We start from the raw sequence: 23,866 nt of genomic DNA, 5'->3' as shown, positions 1-23,866 counted from the left end.
GTATTCTTGCATGGAGAATCCCATGGACAGAGGAGCCTAGAGGGTTACAGGCCATGGGGTCGCAAAGAGTCAGAGACGACTAAGTGACTGACACACACACACACACACACACAAACACATATGGAGTATCTTCAAAGTGGTCACACACTGTGATTCAAAAATTCAATTTAACCTAAGGACATAATCATGGTTTTGCACAAAGCTTTTTACACATATTCTTTAATTTGTAATACTGAAAGAACAACACCAGATAAATATCCAATAATAACAGTACGTTTGGTAAATAAAATTTGCTACATTTATATGATAGAATACCATCAAACCATTTATATTCAAGTTTAAAAACAAGTTAAGAAAACAGGGACATGATCACGGTATAATGTGGGAAAAAAATTCACAAGCATTAGTGCACATCTGAGTTTAAAAATACATGCATGCGTATGTTTTATATGTATAGAACAGAGCCTGAAAGGAAATACATCAAATTAACTCTAGATTTATGGAGGGTTTTCATTTTCTTCTTTAATTTTCTCTACTTTCCAACTATCTCAACTTGTATAATAAATACATACATATATTTTTTTGCCAAAAACCACTGCAAAATATCAGAACAGAATTAACCATTAACAAGGTAATGTGCAACATAAAATTGGTGAGTATCCATTAAACTGTTTCTGAATATGAAACCACATATCTAAAATTGAGCTTTTTGATAATTTCACAATTTCAAACTTACAGATTCAATAAGTTCCAGAGTTTCTGCAAATTCTGGGATGGTCTGTAGAGAGGACAGCACAGCGTTTGCCTCCACGGCCAGGAACTTTGTAGGTGAGTTCTGCTGAGCAGACACAGTCTGATTTTCATCCATACTGTAAAACTCACTAGCGTGCTCCTCGAGGCTATTTAGAGTATTAGACATGCTGTCATCCATGAGGAAACTACCAGGCCAGCTAGAAAAGCTTCCAGGTTGCTGAAAATACAGAAGAAATCCGAACATTACTTTTCATTCCCAACCTAAGCAAAAATGTGGATTTTTAAGTATGAATTTTTCTAGGACAATATACTTTGCAACATTTCAGCTAAAAATATAGTAGCAAATATACCATCTTTCCTTAAAATTGACCCCAAATTTTTTAAAATTAAACCTCATGTTGACTATATTTCTTTTGTCTAACTCACATTTTTTTTTTAAACCTATAAAGTCATGGTGAGATAAAACTAGTATATATATACTACAAAATGAGGTCCAAACTCCTAGAATCTGACTTTTCTCTACCTTTCAAACTTCATCTCCCAACACAAGCCCTCTTCCCAGGGAATACGGAATACCCAACTGTAGTACCTGCAGTTTCTGCTGAGTTTCGGTCTTTTACGCTAGAAAAAGGGAGCATTCTCTTTATGTAGAAGGCTCAACCTACTGACCAGGAAAAATTCCTATTCCTCATTGAAGATACAGTTCAAATACTGGAAGTACTCCATCGTATTATACACTGTTAACTGTTCTGTTTATAATAATGTCCAAGTTCATCTCTTTTGCTAATATATATTCACTGCCTGTCTTTCAAGACTAAGCTCAAATAGGAATTCTTCCAGGGAACCCTTCTGACTACCTAAATCTCAATCTTCTATGAACTCCCATAAAACTGTGTGACTTATTTTATCACACTGTTTCCCCACTGCAAAGTAAATCCTTTGAATTCAGGGACTGTGCCATTTTTCTTGATCTCGCTAGAGATGTACACTGGCCAATTTACTTATCTTTTTAGCCTAGTTTTCTAGTGTCTCATAACGAAAAACAAGAAGTGAGATCTTGAAGACCCATGATTAAGAAACAAAACATAATCTGAGAACTGTTAAGAATGGCAGATTCTAAGAGCTTCCATCATTAGGAAAAAAAGGTTTTTTTCCTTTGTCTTTTTCTTTTCTTTTGGTTTCTATATTAGACAATGGATGTTCACTAAACTTAACAATATGTAAGTAAAATCAAGATGCTGTACACGTTAAGCTTATACAGAGCTATACTTAAAAAAAATAGGAAAAAACCAAGAAGCAACAGGATGTAAAGTGTACAGCATGGTCCAAAGAACCCTCTGAGGTGATGAAAATGTTCTGCATTGGAGGCTGCTCAACATGGGCGCCACCAGCCATAAGAGCAGCAACAATGTGGCTACTGCAACTGAGGAGCTGAATTTTTAAATTTTGAATTAAATGTGGCTAATAGCTACCATATCTTAGAGAACATATTGCTCAGTCCATTGGAAGCACTCCAATAAACAGTACCTATGACTATTAAAATTAAAAATCACTAGAATGTAGTAGATATTTACAATAGCAAAATGTTAAGTCTCGAGTTAAGGTGAAAAAATAACTTTCCAGCATTGTTTCAAAACAAGTTCCATCTATTTTAAAGAGTCCTATAAATAAAAGAAATTAAAGCAATCTTATTTCACTAGCATAGCCACCTTCTGAGTTTACAATCACTTTTTGGAGATAACTTCCACACCATATGCATTTCAACTTAGTTTTCAGGCAGGAAAAAGATTCAAAGAGGGAGCTTACTAGGCCCACTGGCAAAACGATAGATTTTTTGTAATCGCATACATCTGATTCTGAATACCTAGCAATTAATTTCCAGAGTTAATACAAGGATTACCAGGATTACATCTAGCACATCTACAACAGTGGAATATAATGAATACTCAGAAAAATGGCAATCATTATACCACATAATTGTCTAGAATAAATACTTTATATGAGTATAGAATCTGTTATACTGGGTGCAGTAATGTCCCTCTAAAATCACCAATCTCCTTATTCAACCAGATCTTTATGACAGTGGATTTTAGATAGCAAGTCTAAAAAAAATAATTAGTAACTTTCTCCCTTTTTAATGCAAAATAGCAATTCTTTTAGTTAATTATATTTTCCTATTAAATTACAAAATTACACTATTATCAAAAATTTTAAATATGCTTAAACCTGAATATATTATCTATAAATGTGGACCCTCTAATCATGGTTATTTATTTGCAGTTTCTTAATAAATCTGAAATTAACTTTAAGTATACTTCAGGTATCCCTATTTGCCCATGGTATTTGTAGTTTCAAAATAAAAATTACTTTTCCCATGGTATTTATCTCATCTACTACAATTAACAAATGTCATTTTTATTAATACCATCTGAAATGATTTAAAGACATCACCAGTTGCCTCATAATACTATTTCAAGCCCTGAGGTTATTCTATTTAGTAATTTTGTATTAGTTCCCAGTCACTCTAAATATAGTGTCCCCTGACTCGGCCTCAGATCAAGAAAAACACTTTCCTAAATGTAAAAAATACCAGGATATTAAACTTTCAAAATTGTCATTTAAATACAAACTTTTTTTCTTCCTAGCACAGCCTGTTTAACTTAGCTAGAATCATTATCATTTATCCTGATTTAATATTCATAGTTGTTCTCATCAACCAAATCTCAGACAATACTTTTCATACCTGATAACCAAAACCCACTTCCACTGAAAGATTTCTTTAGACAGCATAAAACCTAAATGTTCCCTTTTCCTATATTTAAAATATTATTACTTTTTCCAATTTACTGAATTTGTGTTCTAATACAGTAGACAAGAAAACATTTTCAAAGGGAGAATAAAAATAATTTTGAAGCACAGAAATCTCTCTACATATCTAATTAAATTCCTTAAGTTTCTTTTTTTTTTCTATTAAGGCCATTATCACATGGAATGTCTAATAGAAAACAAAGCCTAATTAATCCACACATTTTCACAAATACACATATTGAAGATTATATCTTGTTTGTTTGATATTATCAAGAAGCATCTTAATACAAAACACTGTAAAGTATGTTCCAAGAGATGCACGTCAAAAACAGGCAACTTCAAAGTTGCAAATTAGAAAAACTATTTTCAGTCCGTACTAAAATCTGGAATCACAATGAATATGCTTTCTACTTGCTGGCATATAAAAGTCAGTGCTGATTAAAACTATAAAAGCATATAAAGCACATAAAAGATTCTAACAATAAAATCTAAACACTTTAGATTATTTCTTACTGATGGAACTCGTTTTCTTCTAACTTCATTCTCAGCCGACATAAGAAGCAACTCAAGTTCCTTTATTTTTTTTTCCTTATCAGGATCTTCATCTACAAAGGGTTGCTAAAATGAGTTAAACAAAAGAGAAAAAACAGATTATTTACAAAATTGCTTTTTTATTATTATTAATGTTCTCAGTTTTATTTTCTTTTATGCAACATAAAGTCTATTCTAATAAAGCTTAATACTACAAAATCCCAAATACTCAGTATCACACTTCTTCTGGGACCTAAAGAGGTGCTGGTAAATATTTTCAATTTAACAGAAAGGACTTGGGAAATTTAAATGCATGAAAAAACTTACACTATATCATCTAATCAATTTAAAAACTTATGTGTGGAATTTGTTTTAATTTATTGAATCTGAACACATACATTCTATCCAGTTTAGTAAAAATATGTTCATTCATAACTTGAATGTTCTAAGTTAGAAGAATGAAAGAACCACCTCACTGGTGTTGTGAACTACTTTACATTGGTACAGTTTATATTTCTCAAACACACTTAAAGACTTTCTCCTTTAATGTTATAATACTCAAAATAAGTAGATCAGATAGTATTGCTTTTGCCGCAATTTTATAGATGAGCAACAGGCGCTATTAGAATTTGAAACTGTTTGAGTGTTTCCTTTGGGGTTTGTTTTTGTTTTTTAATAAATAAAAAGTTACCTGAATAAAGGCAGAAGAAGCCTGAACATGTTCTACACAATTGCCTTCAGGTGATACATACTGATAGCCTGGGATCTAAAAAAGTAATTTAAAATTAATATTATTTATATCATATAACATATGATATTATATGTTTTAATATATAACATGATATACATTATGATATATATAACATATATATATCATATATAACATATGATATAACATATAACACTATAAATTTTTTAAAATCTGAGGCAAAGACAAAAGCTGAATAAAATATCAACATGGAACAGTAGCTCTGTTAACTTTGAGTATTTACACATATAGTAATTTCTTAAGAGCTCCATCTCATTCTTAAAATCTATTGACTAAAAGGCATAACTCTTAGCAAAGACCTATTTTCCCCTAAATGAAATATGAGAATTACTTGGACTAGATTTATCACCCAATCAGTCTACTTATTATCTACAATATCTACCTAGTGTTTTTTAAAATCTGCTATTAAAGGATTGCTCTGTCTCCTGGAGAAGACAAAGTATTTGTGTTTTATCATTCAGGGCAAAGGACTGATTGGTCCATATGAAGCACTTATGCAGCAAGTCTTCAATATTCACATCTCCTGCTCCTACCACCACCCCCCCATGCCAATCTCAGTATAGGAAGATATGAAAACAGAGGCTGCTTCTATTATTTGTCTCAGAAAAACAATCAGAATCACTCATGTATTTTTAATACTTTGACAATAGACAATGAATTATTCTGTCTCTTTTCTAAAGAATCTGTAATAAAGTTTTTGAAGTTGCATGCAAATTTAGTGTGCAGTGGTAGGGAGAAATTTGAGAAGAACCTCATAAGATTTTTTAAAACCTTAAAATCTAATAAATATAAATAGGAAATTGTCTATCTTCCATAATGGCCTATGTAAATCACTAATGCAGAAGCATTATGTATAACTTCTAACACAGAACTTAATTTTTACATTTGATTAATATCAGTTATTGCTCAACTTCCAATGAATTAGAAACATCTTTCTCAAACTTTTCATTTTAAAATGTGACAGTACTTCATACCAATCCATTTTTTTCTTTCAAGTCAAAATTAGAATTAGCTTTTCAGCAGTTTAAATAACTTGAACTATGAATACACAAATCTTTCAAGAATCATTCAAAGGTAAATAATTCTTAAAGTACAAGAAATACTCTCACATTCTAATATATTCTGATTGAGCGTATTAAACACTCAATTGGCCCCAAATAATTTAAAAAATTATCCTGTGAGTTAAAAAAAATAAATTTAAAGATAATCTTTAAGGCAGAAGCAGAATGTTCCAGTTTATGCTGCTGAAATTTAGGACTCTAAAGAAAAATGTAAAGAGACAACAGAAATCTTAAGGTACTAAGTATCAGCAGATAACTGTACTGTCTTTGCAAGTTTTCCTATTTGTAAATTAAGATGTCACTACCTTTTTAAAGAGGTTCTTTGAAAATTATGTCTAAAAAAAATAATGTCCATTTAGTGGAATAAAGTTAAATCTGGAATAAAATTAATAAAATTAAATACTAACCACAGATTGTTAACCACAAGCCAAAATTTATCTTGCAGTAGATACTTTTAAGCCCTGACTTAATCTTTACATTCTATGTGACAAAAATTAAGAACTGCTCAACATGAAAAATGGGACGACAGACAAGTAAACAGGGAAAAGGTAAAACAAAGCTCATGAAAACTCCTCATTTCTTGCAGGTAGGAAAATGCTTTGAAAGGAAAACAGAGCCTGCCCTATGATGAATGTGGGTAATCTGCAATGAACCGGTCTAAACAAAGGCTGAATTCACTCTATCAGCTAAGGGATGAGGGAACAGCAAAGCTGAATGCCCAAGAACCAATTATTTACCACACACTCGTAAATGATGGCTTGAAATATTTTTGACTGTTCTCTCCTTTAAACCATTATTCATATACACTCACCTTTTACAGGCAAGCTATACTACAATCACGCTAAAAATTTTTTAAAAGAAAACTATAATCAATATTAAAGCACAAATGATCATTAGCTTTGAATCATGAAGATTCAGAGAATGACAGGAAATGTACATACTAAGTTTCATAATTAGAAACTGTAAAAATGATATATAAAAGGAAATATTTTAATGAATTTGTTCCCAAAATATTTACCAATCAAAACAAGCAGAGATAAACTTCCACTAATGGAGAAAGAAATGGCAACCCACTCCAGTATTCTTGCCTGCAGAATCCCATGGACAGAGGAGCCTGGCAGGCTACAGTCCATGGGGTTTCAGAGAGTCGGACATGACTTAGCGACTAAACAACAACAACAATGGTTTAACAGCTAGTAATGGTATATTTTTTCATTTTGGAAATTTAAATGTCTGTTTCTCTTAATATATTTTGTTTTTATCCTACTAAGAAACTAAACACCTTCCCAAAGAGCAACTAAAAAAGATATTTAAACAAAAAAGTATTAAAAATATGTGCCTGAACAGGTATGTAAAATTGATTCTGGGTTTGCAAATGGTCCATAGTTGCACAAGGTTTGTGTTGAAGTTTAGATGAAGATCGTTCTGATTTTATTCCATCTTGTAAGTAGCCTTCCTGCTCCACTTTTCTCCGCATAGTAGAATTCCAATGATTTTTGATAGAATTATCAGTCCTAAGAAATTAAAGTGTATACTTTAAAAAGAAAAAGAGGACTCCATAGATTTTTAACACCATATAAAGTATACAAAGTACTTAAATTTTTACAACTGGTAAAATTAGATACTTTTTTAAATTAAAAAAATATACTGTATGTCTGTATGTCAAATACATTTCTAAACACTGGAGATAAGGCAATAAGATAAAGTCCCAGCTCTCTTGGGGCTTACATCTTCACAGGAAGCATGGTAGCAGGGAAGGAGGGAAGAAAAGAAAAACAAAAAAAATAAATAAGAAGAAAATCATAGAACAGTCTTTTGGACTCTGTGGGAGAGGGAGAGGGTGGGATGATTTGGGAAAATGGCATTGAAACATGTATAATATCATATATGAAACGAGTCGCCAGTCCAGGTTTGATGCACGATACTGGATGCTTGGGGCTGGTGCACTGGGATGACCCAGAGGGATGGTACGGGGAGGGAGGAGGGTTCAGGATGGGGAACACGTGTATACCTGTGGCGGATTCATACTGATATATGGCAAAACCAATACAATATTGTAAAATTAAAAAATACAATAAAAAAAAGAAAAAAAAGAAAAACAGTGCAATGCAGATCATTTAAAGTAATAAGAGAAAGTGAGTAACTACAGTAATTTTGATTTTGAGCAATTTTGAGGGGACAGTGAAGCTAAAATCTGAAGGACAAGAATGAACTAGTCATACAAGAACAGAAAAAAAAATTAAAAAGAGCATTCCAGATAAAGAGCATAACAAGGGCAGAAGCCTTGAAGCCAAGATCAAATATGGTCATAAAAAGACAGAATTCCAGTATTCATCTTCATTTCTTATCAACAAAACTCCTATGGAAGAAAAAGTTCATTGGCTCCCCTTTTACCTAAGTCCCCCTTGTAAAAATGGAAGCCTTCAACCTACAGCTACTTATAGTATACATTTTAAAAAATACACAAACATTTACTGAGAACCTACTTTATGCTAAGCATTAAGCTACCGTTCTATGGATAGTAAACATGTATCAAAGACTGAAAACATGAGAAGTTCCTCAACCAGCTTCAGTAACTTAGATAAAAAAACTTAACACTAATTTCTCTAAGACAAATATTGCTCTGCAATATATTGCTCTACATTATTTCACAAGTATATGAAGATTAATTAAGAATATATAGAATATAGTGCTCTATCTCCAAGTTCCATCAGGAAAGGAGCTCAACTTTAGCTGACCTGATTCCAAGTTGTAAAACTACCTTCTAACAAAAAGATACGAGAAGTCTGTTTTTCCTTTACATAAAGCCAATAATTGACAACAGATGGGCACTCCAATTGCTAGGTAAATATAGGATGAACTACATGAAATAAAATGGTGCTATCAAGTCTTCTGACTTAGGACTAAATATTATCTTGAGAACCTACATGAAATGGATCATATCTGCTTGGTTATGTGGGTGAAGGTGAGATTTATCTTTTTTTTTTCAGTCTCTTATCAGATTGCCTATGATGGGCATCACATTCTGAGTTAATGTTTATTCAACAATAAAAGTATTTTATTTCTGTAAAAAAAAGGATACATGTAAATGCATTTAATTAACTACTATGTACTACACAGAGACTACAACAATAAAAAACAAGTGCACACCTTCTGAGTAATGGATTTTCCCAAAATTGCTGGTCTACTGTACTACAAATGGCTAGGAAGCATCTGAACCAATGCAATGTATAGTGTATATGTAGCCCATCACTGCTCCTGATGGAAACTCCATATTTTAGCCACATGGATATATATATACTACTCAGGATTTAAAGCACTGTTTAAGAACTGAATTTTCTCTAATGCACTTTCAGAGCAATTTATTTCAGCCAGTGTATTTGTTATTCTCTGGTCTTATGCAAAGAATCCAATATGAAAGAAATCTCTTCAACTTAGATTCCATTACAGCTTAGTTTGTAAAAAGACTGCTTGATTGGCACTGATATGTAACCATAATTTGGGGGAGTGCATTAAATGTTTACATAATCTAAAGGTCTATCATTTTGTTGCACAAATTACTCCTATAAAATATTTTGTTAAAAAAGTAATTATATTCCTTCCCACAAAATATACTACAAATATCACAAAGGTTTGCTTGTATTCTGCAGTCTAAATTTTAATTATAAATAAAAGTCATGGGGTACCTATAAATATATTTAATAGTAACCATAATAAAGATCAAGTTTAAAGTACAGGAAAATATATATTCATTTGTATAAGTACCTTCCAGGAAGTAGTTTGGCAATTTCTGCCCAACGATTTCCCAACCGCTTATGTGCTTCATAGATAATCCTGTCCTCCTCTTCTGTCCAGGATGACTTCTTTACCTCAGGATTCAGATGATTATGCCATCTTTCTCTACACTGCTTGCCTATTCTTCCTTTTAAATGTTTTGCAATTAAAGACCATCTTTTTGGCCCATATTTCTGAACTAATTCAATAACCTAAGAAAAAGAAAAAGAAAGTTTAAAAAGTATGATTTTTTAAAAAATAAATAAGTCATGCGGATATACTGTACTATACAGTACAGTAGCTATAGTTAGTAATACTGTATTGCATATTGAAAGCTGCTAAGAGAGTAGATCTGAAAAGTTCTTACCACAAGAAAAAATATGAATAACTATGTACAGGGATAGATATTAATGAGATTTGCAGTGGTCTAGAAAACTCAGCAGTGGCCATAGGACAGGAAAAGGTCAGTTATCATTCCAATCCCAAAGAAAGACAATACCAAAGAATGTTCAAACTACTGCACAATTGCACTCATCTCACAACAAAGTAATGTTCAAAATTCTCCAAGCCAGGCTTTAATAGTACATGAACTGTGAACTTTCAGATGTTCAAGCTGGATTTAGAAAAGGCAGAGGAACCAGAGATCAAACTGCCAACATCCACTGGATCATCGAAAAAGCAAGCAAATTCCAGAAAAACATCTACTTTTGCTTTATTGACTACGCCAAAGCCTTTGACTGTGTGGATCACAACGAACTGTGGGAAATTCTTAAAGAGATGGGAATATCAGACCACCTGACCTGCCTCCTGAGAAATCTGTATGCAGGTCAAGAAACAACAGTTAGAACTGGAGATGGAACAACAGACTGGTTCCAAATGGGGAAAGGAGTAGGTCAAGGCTGTATACTGTCACCCTGCTTATTTAACTTATATGCAGAGTACATCATATGAAATGCTGGGCTGGTTGAAGCACAAGATGGAATCAAGATTGCTGGGAGAAATATCAGTAACCTCAGACAAGCAGATGACACCACCCTTATGGCAGAAAGTGAAGAGGAACTAAAGAGCCTCTTGATGAAAGTGAAAGAGGAGAGTGAAGAAACTGGCTTAAAACTCAACTTTCAGAAAACTAAGATCATAGTATCTAGACCCATCACTTCATGGCAAACAGATGGGGAAACAATGGAAACAGTGACAGACTTTATCTTTGGGGTCTCCAAAATCACTGCAGATTGTGACTGCAGTGATGAAATTAAAAGACGCTTGCTCCTTGGAAGAAAAGCTATAACCAACCTAGACAGCATATTAAAAATCAAAGACATTACTTTAGCAATAAAGGTCTGTCTAGTCAAAGCTATGGTTTTTCCAGTAGTCATGCACGGATGTGAGAGTTGGGCTATAAAGCTGAGCACCAAAGAATTGATGCTTTGAACTGTGTGGTGTTGGAGAAGACTCTTGAGAGTCCCTTGGACTGTAAGGAGATCCAACCAGTCCATCCTAAAGGAAATCAACCCTGAATATTCATTGGAAGGACTGAAGCTGAAACTCCAATACTTTGGCCACCTGATGCAAAGAACCAACTCACTGAAAAAGACCCTGATGCTGGGAAAGACTGAAGGCGGGAAGAGAAAGGAACAAAAGAGGATGAGATGGTTGGATGGCATCACTGCCACGATGGACATGAGTTTGAGTAGGCTCCGGAGTTGGTGATGGACAGGGAAGCCTGGTGTGCTGCAGTCCAAGGGGTCTCAAAGAGTTGGACACAACTGAGTGACTGAACTGACTGTCATGTCATATATATTATGTTGTACATCTGAAACTAATATATAAGTGAAAGTGAAGTCACTGAGTCATGTCCCACTCTTTGCGACCACATGGACTGTAGCCTGCTAGGCTCCTCCAACTGTGGGATTTTCCAGGCAAGAATACTGGAATGGGTTGCCATTTCCTTCTCCAGGAACTAATACATAATTATATCCCAATTTTTATTTTATCTATTGTTTTAGGCCACCCCCTATAGCATGTAGGATCTTAGCTACCCAACCAGGGATCAAATCAGTGTCCCATGCATTGGGAGTGTGGAGTCTCAACCACTGGATCGCCAGGGAAGTCCCACATACCTCAATTTTTAAAAAGCACTACCTTGATAGAATCTTAAAACATAACTCAAGAGTGCTATTTTAAATGCATTAAATCCAAACCACAAGTATAATTAAAAAAAAAATTTTGCTAAAAATATTCCTTCAGCATTTGCCAAGTTCAAAAATTGATCCCAAACTTATCTAAATACAAGGTATTAAAGAGACCTGTAAATTAAATTGTTTCATACAAAATTAATATGAAATAACAGTAAAATGTTGAGACTTAAAGATTTTCTACTCTTACATTTTTTTTAATGCTTAGCTGAAAGCCAAATAAATCATTTTGGAAGCAGGAAGGATTTATAGTTACTGTCTATTCATTACTTTCTTTCTCAAACTGAAAGGATATAAATCACACATTTTAAAACCTACCATTGGCTACCAAGTAAATCAGATCAGTTCTGAGCCTAGTGAATTTTTTTTTTTTTGAGTGGCAGTAAAAATGCTCTAATTTTCCAACTACATTAATAACATGATGCCATAAAGAGCATGAACTAAAGGGTAATTCTCAGAAGAGGACAGTAACTCTCCCATTCTTCTCATACTTTCATAACACAAAGAATTACCTTGGTTTTGAATCCTCTAGCTCTCTGGGAACACGATGATAAGATATCTGTCTTATATGGGAGCCCATTTTAGGTTAAGAGGGAAAGTTAAAGAATAACTTCCTTATACCTCAAGTTTTCAGATAAAATAAGAATAAAATTAAATTGTTTTTAAAATGCTAACTGAATTTTCAGTAAGAAACTATGCCCTAAATGTCGCTAACCTAAGCTCTAAAAAGGTGACTAAGCTGACAGTATTTTTTAGTCTACAAACCAAACTTGCAGACAGCAAAAGCTATATTATATTACAGTTGGTTCGACTCAATTCTGAAAAAACTACATCTCAAAATACTCAATTTTCAATGTTAGTGCAAGCAGTCCCCAGAGAACAAATCCAGGTGATTAAAACATGTATTTATGTGACCCAAAACCAATGTATTAGTAAGGAAAAAAAGCAAGTCCACCTACACAGTGAAAATAAAGAATATGAACGTTACCCTCTGATCTTCTTCTTTAGTCCAGGGACCCTTTATCAATTCTGGATTTAAAACTTTCTGCCACCGATGTTGGCACTGAAAATCAGAACGATTCTGAAAGAATTTAGATGATTTTGTTAATGAACAACTGTCTTCCAAACTTTCACAACCTTAAGAAGAAAGTTTCCAGGAATAATATATTCAATAGCATTCTCTAAAACTGCAGTATTTATTTTATATGCCTATTATCCCAATTCATTTTTAATTAAAGTTGTCAGCATTGCTTAGAGTATAAATAAAAATTATATATTTGAAATTAAAATTATTTATCTCTATACCCTGCCTGATAACACAGCAAAAAAGCAAAACAACACAGATATTAACATAAAGAAATGTGCTGATGAATAAAAGGGAGTAAACAGACAACTAAACAATGTAGACGTACAAACTCAAACAGCATAGCAGCCTGGATTCATAGAGTATAGCAGTACCTAACTCTACACAATTAAAAAAAAAAACCCAAAAGGCACTACTAGACTACTGCATGGCATTTAAAGGATGTTTATAAATGATAACTCCAAGTTATCAAGAAAAAACTAAATATATCCAGATTGATATACATTATATATCAGTTAAATATTTAAGCACTGAAGTTCAAAAGGAAAATGAAATTTACCACGGTAAAGCCTTATGTAGAAACATGTCAAACTTTAAAAATTATTAATAAGTGTAGCCTTATTTTTAGTCAATTCATGACCTAGTAAGTCCGGTGTATTACAAGGATAATACTAATAACACAACTTTTCTTTTAGTGATTTGGTTTCTAAAGATATTAGTTCATATACAGGATTACAGATAATTTTGAAGGACATAAATACAAATACTGTATTTAACCACAGGTCTCTCCTGATGCCTAGTGGACTTGTTTTTATTCATACTGAGCGTCTTCATGTATAGCTTCGGTACATCAATGCTGATTCACTTTAAGGTTATCATTTTCTCAAAATAATCAGGTTGTTCTTGTACGTCCTTGTAGCATTTCTCTGTTGACTATATTTGCTGTTATACCACTGAAGTTAAACTGATAAAGCTAATGTACGCAGCTTTTCTAATTTAGATTCTATTTATTGAACATGTGCTAAATGTAAGGCACTGTGCCAAACATCCTATACGTTACTTCTAATTCTCACAGCAACATAGCTTCTTCTGGTTTTATTAGTTACCAAAAGTATTTCAATAGATTTAACTTCTCTCAAAATGTTTTAACATTGATTAGCAAATATTTATAAAGCCCTATCCAAAGTTGGTATCATTTTTGCTTTAGGTCAGCCATCTTTTTAGGTCCCCAGATAAACTAATTACTAAAAAAAAACAAAACAGACTTTCTAAGTTTCCAACTGTAGGAAGAGCAGAACGAAACAGTTGTTTTTAGGACAGGAACCTAAATCTAAAATAACATAGACACATTTCTGAAAAACAGCAAATGTAACCCCTTGGCCTAAATCATTAGTGTTAGCAGTATGAGAGAGTGTTTCACTTACTTGAAGATGACTAGCAATTAGAGTCCAATCATCAGTTCCATGTTGTTCAACCAACTTCTTTAACTTGTCATCCTATTAAGACAGGTTTATGAAAATGAAAAAGCTTTCCCTCACCCTATTCCCCTATTCCTAAATACACTGTCCAATTCTTTCACGTCATATCTGGTGGCCATTTTTAGAAACACTGAAGCCATTATCACACATGTTCTCCCGTTTACTAAACTAATTCTGTCAGTCTCAACATCAACCCACTCTTTATGTATGGTTGAAGAAGAAAAATGTGCAAGTTAGCTGAGGGATAACTTTTCTCATGTTGTGTTTTTAAGTATCTTTAATACATATCTTATTAATCAAGAAATACAAGTATGGAATTAGTAAACCATATTACACATAATCACCTCGTCTCTTGTCCATTTTACTCTGTTCCAGAGTTTCTTCAACCCTTTTTGTTGTGGTACTTCATAATCATGATCAGCATACTGAAGGTCATCATCCTCATCCTCACTGAAAACAACACAATTTGAAATCAAGATTTTTATTTAAATATGTGAATTCAATCACTAAATCTGAACACATAGATACAACTAAATAAGCCACTCAGACTAGCAGACATATGTCCAATGAGATTATTCAAGTATAAAAATATTAACAGTCACAAAATGGACAGGAGCTATAGTGCTTACTGATACCAGAGGAATGAAGCTAGATATGTCAGCAAGGGCCAAGTGATAACCTTTACGTCATGCTAAGGAGTTTGGCCTTTATTCTTAATCTGATCTTTAACCTACAGAGTTAAAGGAATTTAAGTAAAGGAGCAAAAGACAAATATCTTGTGTTTCAGAAAAAAATCACTGGCAGGAATGTGGAGAGATGGAGGAAGATCAATTAGTGATCTTTCACAAGAATCCAAATAAGAAATTATTAGGGCCTGGCAATGATAATGGTAAAATACAAAACACAGTCAGTTAAAAGACATAATGTAAGATATGAGCCATTTACAACACCAACAGCAAAAAAGTTAAAATATGTAGAAATAATTTGAATATACAAGATCAAGATATAGTAAACTACAAAACACTATCAGGAGACACAGAACAAATGAAAAAACAATCAGACCACATTCTTGGGCATGAAAACATATTACAGAAGTCCATTCTCCGTAAATTAATTCATAAACTTAAATTAAATGAATAAAAATACCAATAGATTTTCAGAGGAACACAGACAAGCTGATTCTATAGTTCATATAGAAAAACAAACAAGCAGTAATACCCAGAAAAGCTCTAAAAAGAGAGAGAGAAAGAGAATTAGCACTACCAAATACCAGAAAATACTGCAGAGAAACAATAAATACTCCTCAAATCAATGGAACAGAATATTCAGAAAAAAACCTCACATGGGAATTTCATCAATTATAATATCAACCAGTGTGATAAAGATGGACTTTTCAACAAAGGTAAGACAGTGGGTAGTTATTTTAAAAACAAACCTAAAGTCCTACTTTAAAATAAAAGAATTCAGATGAAGCAAATATTCTACACTTTTAAAAATGAAAACATAACAGTACCTATTACGGTGAAAGTGAAAGTGTTAACTGCTCAGTCCTGTCCAACTCTTTGCAACCCAATGGATTGTAGCCTGGTAGGCCCCTTTGTCCATGAATTCTCCAGGCAAGAATATTGGAGTGGGTTGCCATTTCCTTTTCCAGGGGATCTTCCAGATCCAGGGATTGAACCCGGGTCTCCTGCATTGCAGGCAGAATCTTTACTGTTGGAGCTACCAGGGAAGCCCTATTAGCCCTATTAGTTCTACCTTTTAGGGTAGAATTATTTTTTATATCCTTGAGTAGAAGAGATCTAAATGGACAAAAACCGAGAAACCATAAAAGAATAAACCAACTAAGGTCATGATAGTAGCAACAGAAAGACACACATAAAACTGAGAAAAAAGTATAAACAAAAGGATTTTGTTCAACTGATCAATATGAGACATGGGAAGAAGATTCAAGGACAACTCCAAATTTCTGGCTTTGGAAACACAGAACTATCTGCTGAGATAAGGAGTAGAAGGAGAAAAAGAACTTTGGGAAGGAAAAGGGAATGAGGAGAGTAAGTAGTTTGAACTGATTTCAAGGTACTTGAGAAATACACAGGTGGATACTACATGTATCTACAAAGCATTGTCCAGTAGAAACATAATGCAAGCCACCTAAGTAATTTATTAGCAACCACAGTTTAAAAAAACAGGTGAAATTAATTTTAATAAGAAATAATACTTAACCCAATCTATTTTTAAGTGATCAATTCAACATGTAATCAACATAATCACAAAATGTTTTACATTCTTTTCTTCTTAAGTCTTTGAAATCTGGCATGCATTGTCCAGGAGAAAAGAGAGCCAGAGGCAAAAGAGAAAAATAACAAGAAGATGAAGCTGATAGAAACAGCCCGGGAGCAACAAAGTGAATTCCTAGCTTCAGACACAGGTAACCAGAAAAACAAAAATAAAATTTTTTAGATGTAATAAAATAAAAAGTACACAGCAATTCAGACTAGTAGTACATCAAGAGCTCAACAGCCACATGTGACCAGTGGCTCTCCTATTGGGCAGAGCAAATCTTGAAGATAACTGGGCATGTGGATCTTCTGCTCATCTCTAGGTCTAGGGGATACTTAGTTTTGGCAATCACTAGCACACAGACAAAAGTTAAAGCCACGAGAGCACAAAACTCTAGAAAAGAGAGCAAGTCTTAATGATAAACTGAATTAGAGAATTCTGAGTAGTCAGTGGACTGAACCAAGATATGAACATCTGAAAATAACATGAGCTAATATTTATTTAACCTTTCTGAGTAACAGACATTGTGGAAAATGAAGGCCTAGATTTAATACATACTGTTTACAGAGCCTTTGCAGGAACTTCTAATTTCCTTGATTTGTCAATTACATCTGACCAAAAATTATCTGACCAAACAAGATACCAAAATCCCCCAACTAGCTATGACACCTAACTGCTTCTCTAGTTCAATGCACGTCAGTATTTCAATCCTTTCTCCCCTAAAGCCAATGCCTATTTAATAATCTGCCAGTCCTACATTTCCATATATGATTATTTTGATAAACTATGCTAAAAATAAAAGCACAGGCTTAATTAAAGAAATACCTGTTATTTGCAGCCATCTTCAGCTATCGGAAATATCACCTGATTAATGATGATTAAATTGTTAAGTTGGAGATGGTTCAGGATGCAATGACTTCATAAATTTCTAAGGCGGCTATTAAACCTGATAAAACACCATACCGAAGCTTACTGTCCACTATATGCACTCATGGCATCTATGCTTCCCATCCAAACAACTCAGGAGTGCAAAGACCACGTCTAATACGTTCACCTCTCTGTACCAAGTCCGAGACTTGACCATTCAAATAATTGTAAAATTACTGAATGATTGCTTACGCTTTCACCTCCTCCAACTATTCTGTATTCCAAAATTACCTCACTCTTTCCCAACCCAATCAAAACTTCCACCTCCCTCAATACAGGTGATCTCAAATTGATATGAGAGAAAAAAAAAAACAACCTTTTTTGTTAAACAAAATACCTCTAGGAGGAGGTGAAAAATACTCCCATAAAAAGAACTTTCAAAATCCAAATGCACCGCCAAGTGGTAGAATTTTAAGAAGCATAAACCTGCTGAAACAAATGTAAAGAAAATATTCAGTACAGAAAGTGTTCTTTGAGGTATCTACCAATACAGCCTAACCTTTCCTACAACTGTCCCCCGCAACATTAACACTTCCAGCCTTCCCAAACAGCCCTCAGTTATGGTTTTTACAGGTTCCCTCTTTTATTCCCTTTTCTCAGACCCCAACAGCTTCCCCAACAGCATATTTTAAAATTACGGTTTAAAAATTAGGTTATTTGAAAATAACTTTAAATTTGGGGACTCATTCATATAAACTTTGATTATTCACAAAAATACCTACATTAATCTGTACAAAATTCACTGTAAGGTTCTTAACAAAACATTTTAAAGATATGCGTCCAAAAATGTTGTTTTGGTCAAAAGACTAGTTTCCAAGGAATGATCTTCCTGAAAACGTGTTCATTTTAACTTTAAAAATCTGCCTTATTTTTTAACCACATACTTGATTTGTGAGAAATTTCTATTTCTACAAGAGGTTTCATTATCTGTTTTGCAAAAGCATGGCCATCATGTTCAGGAAGCTGGGTTTTTTGAGTGGTTGAGTGTGAGAGAGGATTAAAGCAGAATTCTTAGAATCCATCTCTCTACCACTGGGGCTTTCCTAGAATCTATCTACCTAACTACTTCTTGGTGCAAGCATTAAGTTATTTCTGTATTATTTATATAATTGTTAAAAGGATGATAAAACTTTCAAGTAAGCGTGACAGAAAAGATCCTAGGAAATTATCACTAGTTACTCCTTGGAAGGAAAGTTATGGCCAACCTAGACAGCATATTAAAAAGCAGAGACATTACTTTGTCAACAAAGGTCTGTCTAGTCAAGGCTATGGTTTTTCCAGTGGTCATGTATGGATGTGAGAGTTGGACTATAAAGAAAGCTGAGCGCTGAAGAATTGATGCTTTTGAACTGTGGTGTTGGAGAAGACTCTCAAGAGTCCCTTGGAGTGCAAGGAGATCCTACCAGTCCATCTTAAAGGAGATCAGTCCTGGGTGTTCATTGGAAGGACTGATGTTGAAGCTGAAACTCCAATACTTTGGCCACCACATGCGAAGAGTTGACTCATTGGAAAAGACCCTGATGTTGGGAAAGATTGACGGCAGGAGAAGGGGACGACAGAGGATGAGATGGTTGGATGGCATCACCAACTCGATGGACATGGGTTTGGGTGGACTCTGGGAGTTGGTGATGGACAGGGAGGTCTGGCGTGCTACGGTTCATGGGATCGCAAAGAGTCAGACATGACTGAGTGAACTGAACTGAACTGAACAACATAAAGATGCCTAAGGATGTCTACGCTTTGCAAAGAAAACTGGGAAGGGATAAAACCCCACAAATAACATCACCAATGTTCTACTTTTACCACTTAACAGTGAAAAAGTTTCACTGCTTAATAATGGTTGAAGTGAACTGAAGTGAAAGTTGCTCAGTCGTGTCTGACTCTGAGACCCCATGGACTATACAGTTCCTGGAATTCTCCAGGCCAGAATACTGGAGTGGGTGGTAGCCTTTCCCTTCTCCAGGGTATCTCCCCAACCCAGGGATCGAACCCGGGTTCATTGCAGGCAGATTCTTTACCAACTGAGCTATCAGGGAACCCTTAATAATGGTTAGACACCTTCAAAACATTAGACACCACCAAAACAAATCATATTTCATTTGCTTTATTTCTCTGATTTTTATTTCATTTTTTAGTATTTCTGTATTGTAGCAATCAATGTTAGCAATATCTAATAGCTAAATAAAGTCAACTTTCTACTATCTATCTATAAATAGATAAACCATTTCTAAGCCTAGAGTGACTAATCTAGAAGACAGTAAAAATAGGTGAAATTATTTCTCCAGTCACAAGGCATAAATAGAAGAGGAATTTGGTCTCTGAATCTCTCTCCAGGAATTGGTTTCCAGAATCATTCTGCCAGTTTTATTTTTTAAGTCAAAGAAAATATTTATTCTGTAACTGTCTAATATGTAACCTAAGTACTATGTTCAAAAACTTTTGTAGATTATGAACAAAGCGATTAGGGTAGTTATGAAACAGCAAAAGGAAGCACACACGCACACACACAAAAATATTATGACTCATTAGACCAGGAAAATTGTTTAAAAGTAATTCTACACTGGGGTTAAGCTAATAGGATGTGATACTCATAACTTTCCCTGTGAAATAATACACAAACTATTCACACTTGGCAACATCAAGATAAAACATTCAAGAGAAGTTCAATTTTAAAGGACATCAATAAAAAATAAAAATAAAAAATAAAAAAAAGGACATCAATTATTCTACCTGAAAAGATTAAAATGAGGTGTGCCAAAGGAAGAATTTGAAATTGTTCAAAATTTATTTTATTTGAATAGAAACTACAGATTTGAAATTAAGAGAATTATCAGTAGTTCTATAAAATTTTTTCTAGCAAAACCACTTCAACTTGACAGTTTAATTTTAAATTAAACTGCATCAAGCCTAAATATTTTTATCATAATCAAAAAATACATCTTTATTATACTGTCTTGACAGGATAACTGTGTATTTGCATTTTTTTAAGTTCAATCAAATTCAAGGCCTGAAAATTTACCAGCTTGATTTAGTAAAGTGAAATCAGGCCACCCAGTGGTTAACATGATGTACTGCATACATGAATATCTTAATTTCAAATCTAGACTGCAACCTAGCATTATTATAGTAAGACAAATTGGACTTCATCTGACCATGAATAGCAATAATGAAATATATACTGAAGGGAGTTCTACCTAGCGATCCATAAACAAAAACAATGCGAGAACATTTCTATTTTATTCCACTAGCATGTGTATATTTTTAAATGAAGAAAGATGATTACAAAGAGTTCAAAATAGGAAATATATTAAAAGACTTATAGACCACAAAATCCAAACCTCTTATATTGAGACAAAAAACTGGGATATAGAGTTTACTTGCTTTCTCCAAATATTATCGCTAATTACAAAGTTGATTAAACATATCAGTTCTCATATTCCAGTATTCTTTCACCCATGACACCCATCTCACTAGAAGCAACACAGTAAAATTGCTTCCTACGCACACGCATACCCCATGGAAAAATATCTTCTAATTCAAGAGAGTTGGCTTTTGTCTTTCCAGTTTACTGTAGTTGCCAGTCATCTCAAGGGTAAAAACCTGAATCTGTTACTACTTAAATACATCTTCTAGCTTCTAAATGACATTTCTTTAAGCTAATTTTTAAGAGTGGAACTGGCTTTTAAAATCTAAAATTACTTACTTAATACATAAGTATGGTTAAAAATCACGTACACATTAATAACATATATACCAATTTTAGTCCTGCCTGTAAATTATGTCATTATAACCCCCAAAGGGACCTAAAACTATTTAAAGTCACAACACTAAATAAACTTTTTCCTCTATATCAATCCAGACCAGAGATACTACAGCTATCTTAAACAATGATTAAAAGAGCTAATATCCTTCAGCTGTTTCTCCGGGAGGTAACAGTTTTTTACTTTTTTTTTTCAGATCATACAGGAAAGGTTATTACAGGATTTATGCCTGTAGTCTTATGCAAAACTTTTATACAGCAAAGTATAGTTTTCAATCAAACAGTTCAATGGTTGTATAGTGGAGACTTCAAAGTGACTGACTCATGTCCTTTCTCATTCAACTATAAATTAGATTCATAGGTAAAGGCATGAGACTATGCTGAATAAAGATTATTTATCCTTCAAAACATTTCACATTTTATTTTTTCTAGGGCAAATAAGTCATATTTACATATATAAGAAATAGAATTCATAGAACAAAACACATTCAAGGATAAAGGCCCTAAGAAATACACCATTCAGAAATGATAGTTTCTCACATCTACCCGTATATTCACATAGGGAGTGTAGCTTCACTACATTTAATTACTCCAGACTTATGACTCTTTCAATCATTCTGTAATACATTTCAATTAATTTATACAGCTGACAGGAATAAAAGTCAGTAGTACAATTAATATTTAGATCTCAAAGCTCACAATATTGTCAATAAAACAAAATAACTTACACCAGCAAATTAATCATGAAATCGCTTTCTTCTTAGCCTATTATTATGAAGCATACACAAATTATGGACAAAAAACTAACTGAAGAAGGCAGGGTTCTGACATTCAAGCATCCATGTCTAACCATAACTAACTGCTGATGATAGCATTAGCCAAGAAACTGTTTCAAATAAGATTAACATCAATACAGACAAGCAGATAATGCCGCACACTGTATACAAACTCCTGTTACTGAGTTGACAATATTCATTTGTCACCTTGCTTAAAGAAGGTATGTTTAAAAATACAAAAGAAAAGGCCTAAATCAATACTTCAGTAATTATAGTTACAGGAGCTTTTAATATCTATCTTTTCTGAAGACTGAGAAGTCAGTCAGGTCCTTAATGTTCTAGAGCAGTAATTCTCACCTGGGTGATTTTGCCCTTCAACAGACATTCGGTGGTAATGTCTGAAGACATTTTTTGATTGTCACACCTGGGGAAATGAGGTGTTACTGACATCCATGGGACAGAGGCCAGGGATGCTGCTAGACATTCTACAAAGCACAGGACAGCACTCCCCACTGCCCCCACCACTGCCTTCCCAATACAAAGAATTATCTGATCCCAAGTATCAACAGTGTCTAAGTTGAAAATCCTCTACAAGAGAAGTGTGTGTGTTTGTTCCACTTCAAAAGTTTGATCTCTTCTGTAGTTGGTACAAAATAATAATCTAATAGGGACTTAATTACATTCTATGCTGATTTCTGCAAAAATACCTTACAGACAGCAGATCCTTAATAAATGAATAGAGCAACAAATACTATGGTGTGACTGTTGACAATTTTTAACAGACATCTGCAATGAATGAAGTTACTACTAAATTTCAACTTGGGAAAAACACTTCTAGTTGAGACTTTGAAGTTGTGGATCCAGATAAAACTGTTTGGAAACGCTGTCAAACAACTTTTCATATTTACTGAATAATACTGACAACTAAAAGACACCCTAGTGTTTTTTGTCATATGAGTGATTCCTACACACTAAGTCTACGAGTAGCTACTACAGTGACCTTTAAATAAAACCGAAATGCATAAATTCATCCTAGCAAGTTTTCCAAAACCACCACCACCAAAGAAATGCCCTACCTCTATGCAACCCTCAAGTACAGTCAGAGTCCAACGGACACACAAAATATTAAGTGAATCAAACACATTGTTTTATTTTAAGATCAAGTTACTGGTGTTAACAGTGTGACATCTTCCCAGTAGAAGGAAACTGCGACCATGGGTATGGTAATCACAGTAGACATCAAAAAAGTACTCTCTCCTCAGCTATATCTCAGAGGACTTCCACACCTTTCAAGGTAGCAGAGGGGTCCCCAACCCAGGTATATCACAGAGCCCGTTTGTAACTGGCTCAGGAATCCAGAGAGTAAGAGGCCCTAGGAACAGCATTTTCAGGCCGTCCGGGTAGGACACCACCACCTTCCGGTGCGGAGCGTATTCCCTGAAAGCGCACCGACTTACCTGCCAACAAATCCCAAGAAGTGGCTGTGGGACAGTGGGGAGCTGGACATATGCTGGGGGAGAATCGACTCCAAGGAGCCGCCTGGGCATCTGTAACTCACTTTCTGAGTCCGAAATGCCCTGGTCCCCAACTCTCCACACGTCACGGCTGTGCTCTGGCCAGCGGGCCGAGGCGGCTGTAGCGCAGCGGGAAGGAAAACTTCTGCCCCG

General features: G+C 34.2%; 1 protein-coding gene across 3 annotated transcripts in view; it reads right to left on the bottom strand.

Moving 5' to 3' along the window:
• The window catches only part of MYBL1 (v-myb avian myeloblastosis viral oncogene homolog-like 1), a 36,636-nt gene extending 12,776 nt beyond the window's left edge, over nt 1-23,860 (bottom strand). For 2 of the 3 annotated variants that reach the window (XM_010848465.1, XM_010848467.1), the window contains exons 1-9: nt 23,657-23,860; nt 14,798-14,903; nt 14,400-14,471; nt 12,880-12,972; nt 9,688-9,908; nt 7,262-7,436; nt 4,784-4,858; nt 4,075-4,179; nt 737-970 (exon numbers count right to left, since the gene is read on the bottom strand). In XM_010848465.1, the coding sequence (XP_010846767.1) occupies nt 737-970; nt 4,075-4,179; nt 4,784-4,858; nt 7,262-7,436; nt 9,688-9,908; nt 12,880-12,972; nt 14,400-14,471; nt 14,798-14,903; nt 23,657-23,706 (1,131 nt within the window). In that variant the 5' untranslated portion in view covers nt 23,707-23,860. Of the gene's footprint in view, nt 1-736; nt 971-4,074; nt 4,180-4,783; nt 4,859-7,261; nt 7,437-9,687; nt 9,909-12,879; nt 12,973-14,399; nt 14,472-14,797; nt 14,904-17,561; nt 18,884-23,656 lie in introns of those variants that run through there. The other variant, XM_010848466.1, reaches the window with a different exon arrangement.
• Nucleotides 23,861-23,866: the final 6 nt, after the last annotated feature.

The sequence above is a fragment of the Bison bison genome, unplaced genomic scaffold, assembly GCF_000754665.1.
Source record: "Bison bison bison isolate TAMUID 2011002044 unplaced genomic scaffold, Bison_UMD1.0 scf7180017864267, whole genome shotgun sequence".
In the NCBI taxonomy this organism is placed as follows: domain Eukaryota; kingdom Metazoa; phylum Chordata; class Mammalia; order Artiodactyla; family Bovidae; genus Bison; species Bison bison.
The sequence above is the reverse complement of the archived record's forward strand: the minus strand, read 5'-3'. Positions and strand labels throughout refer to the sequence as shown.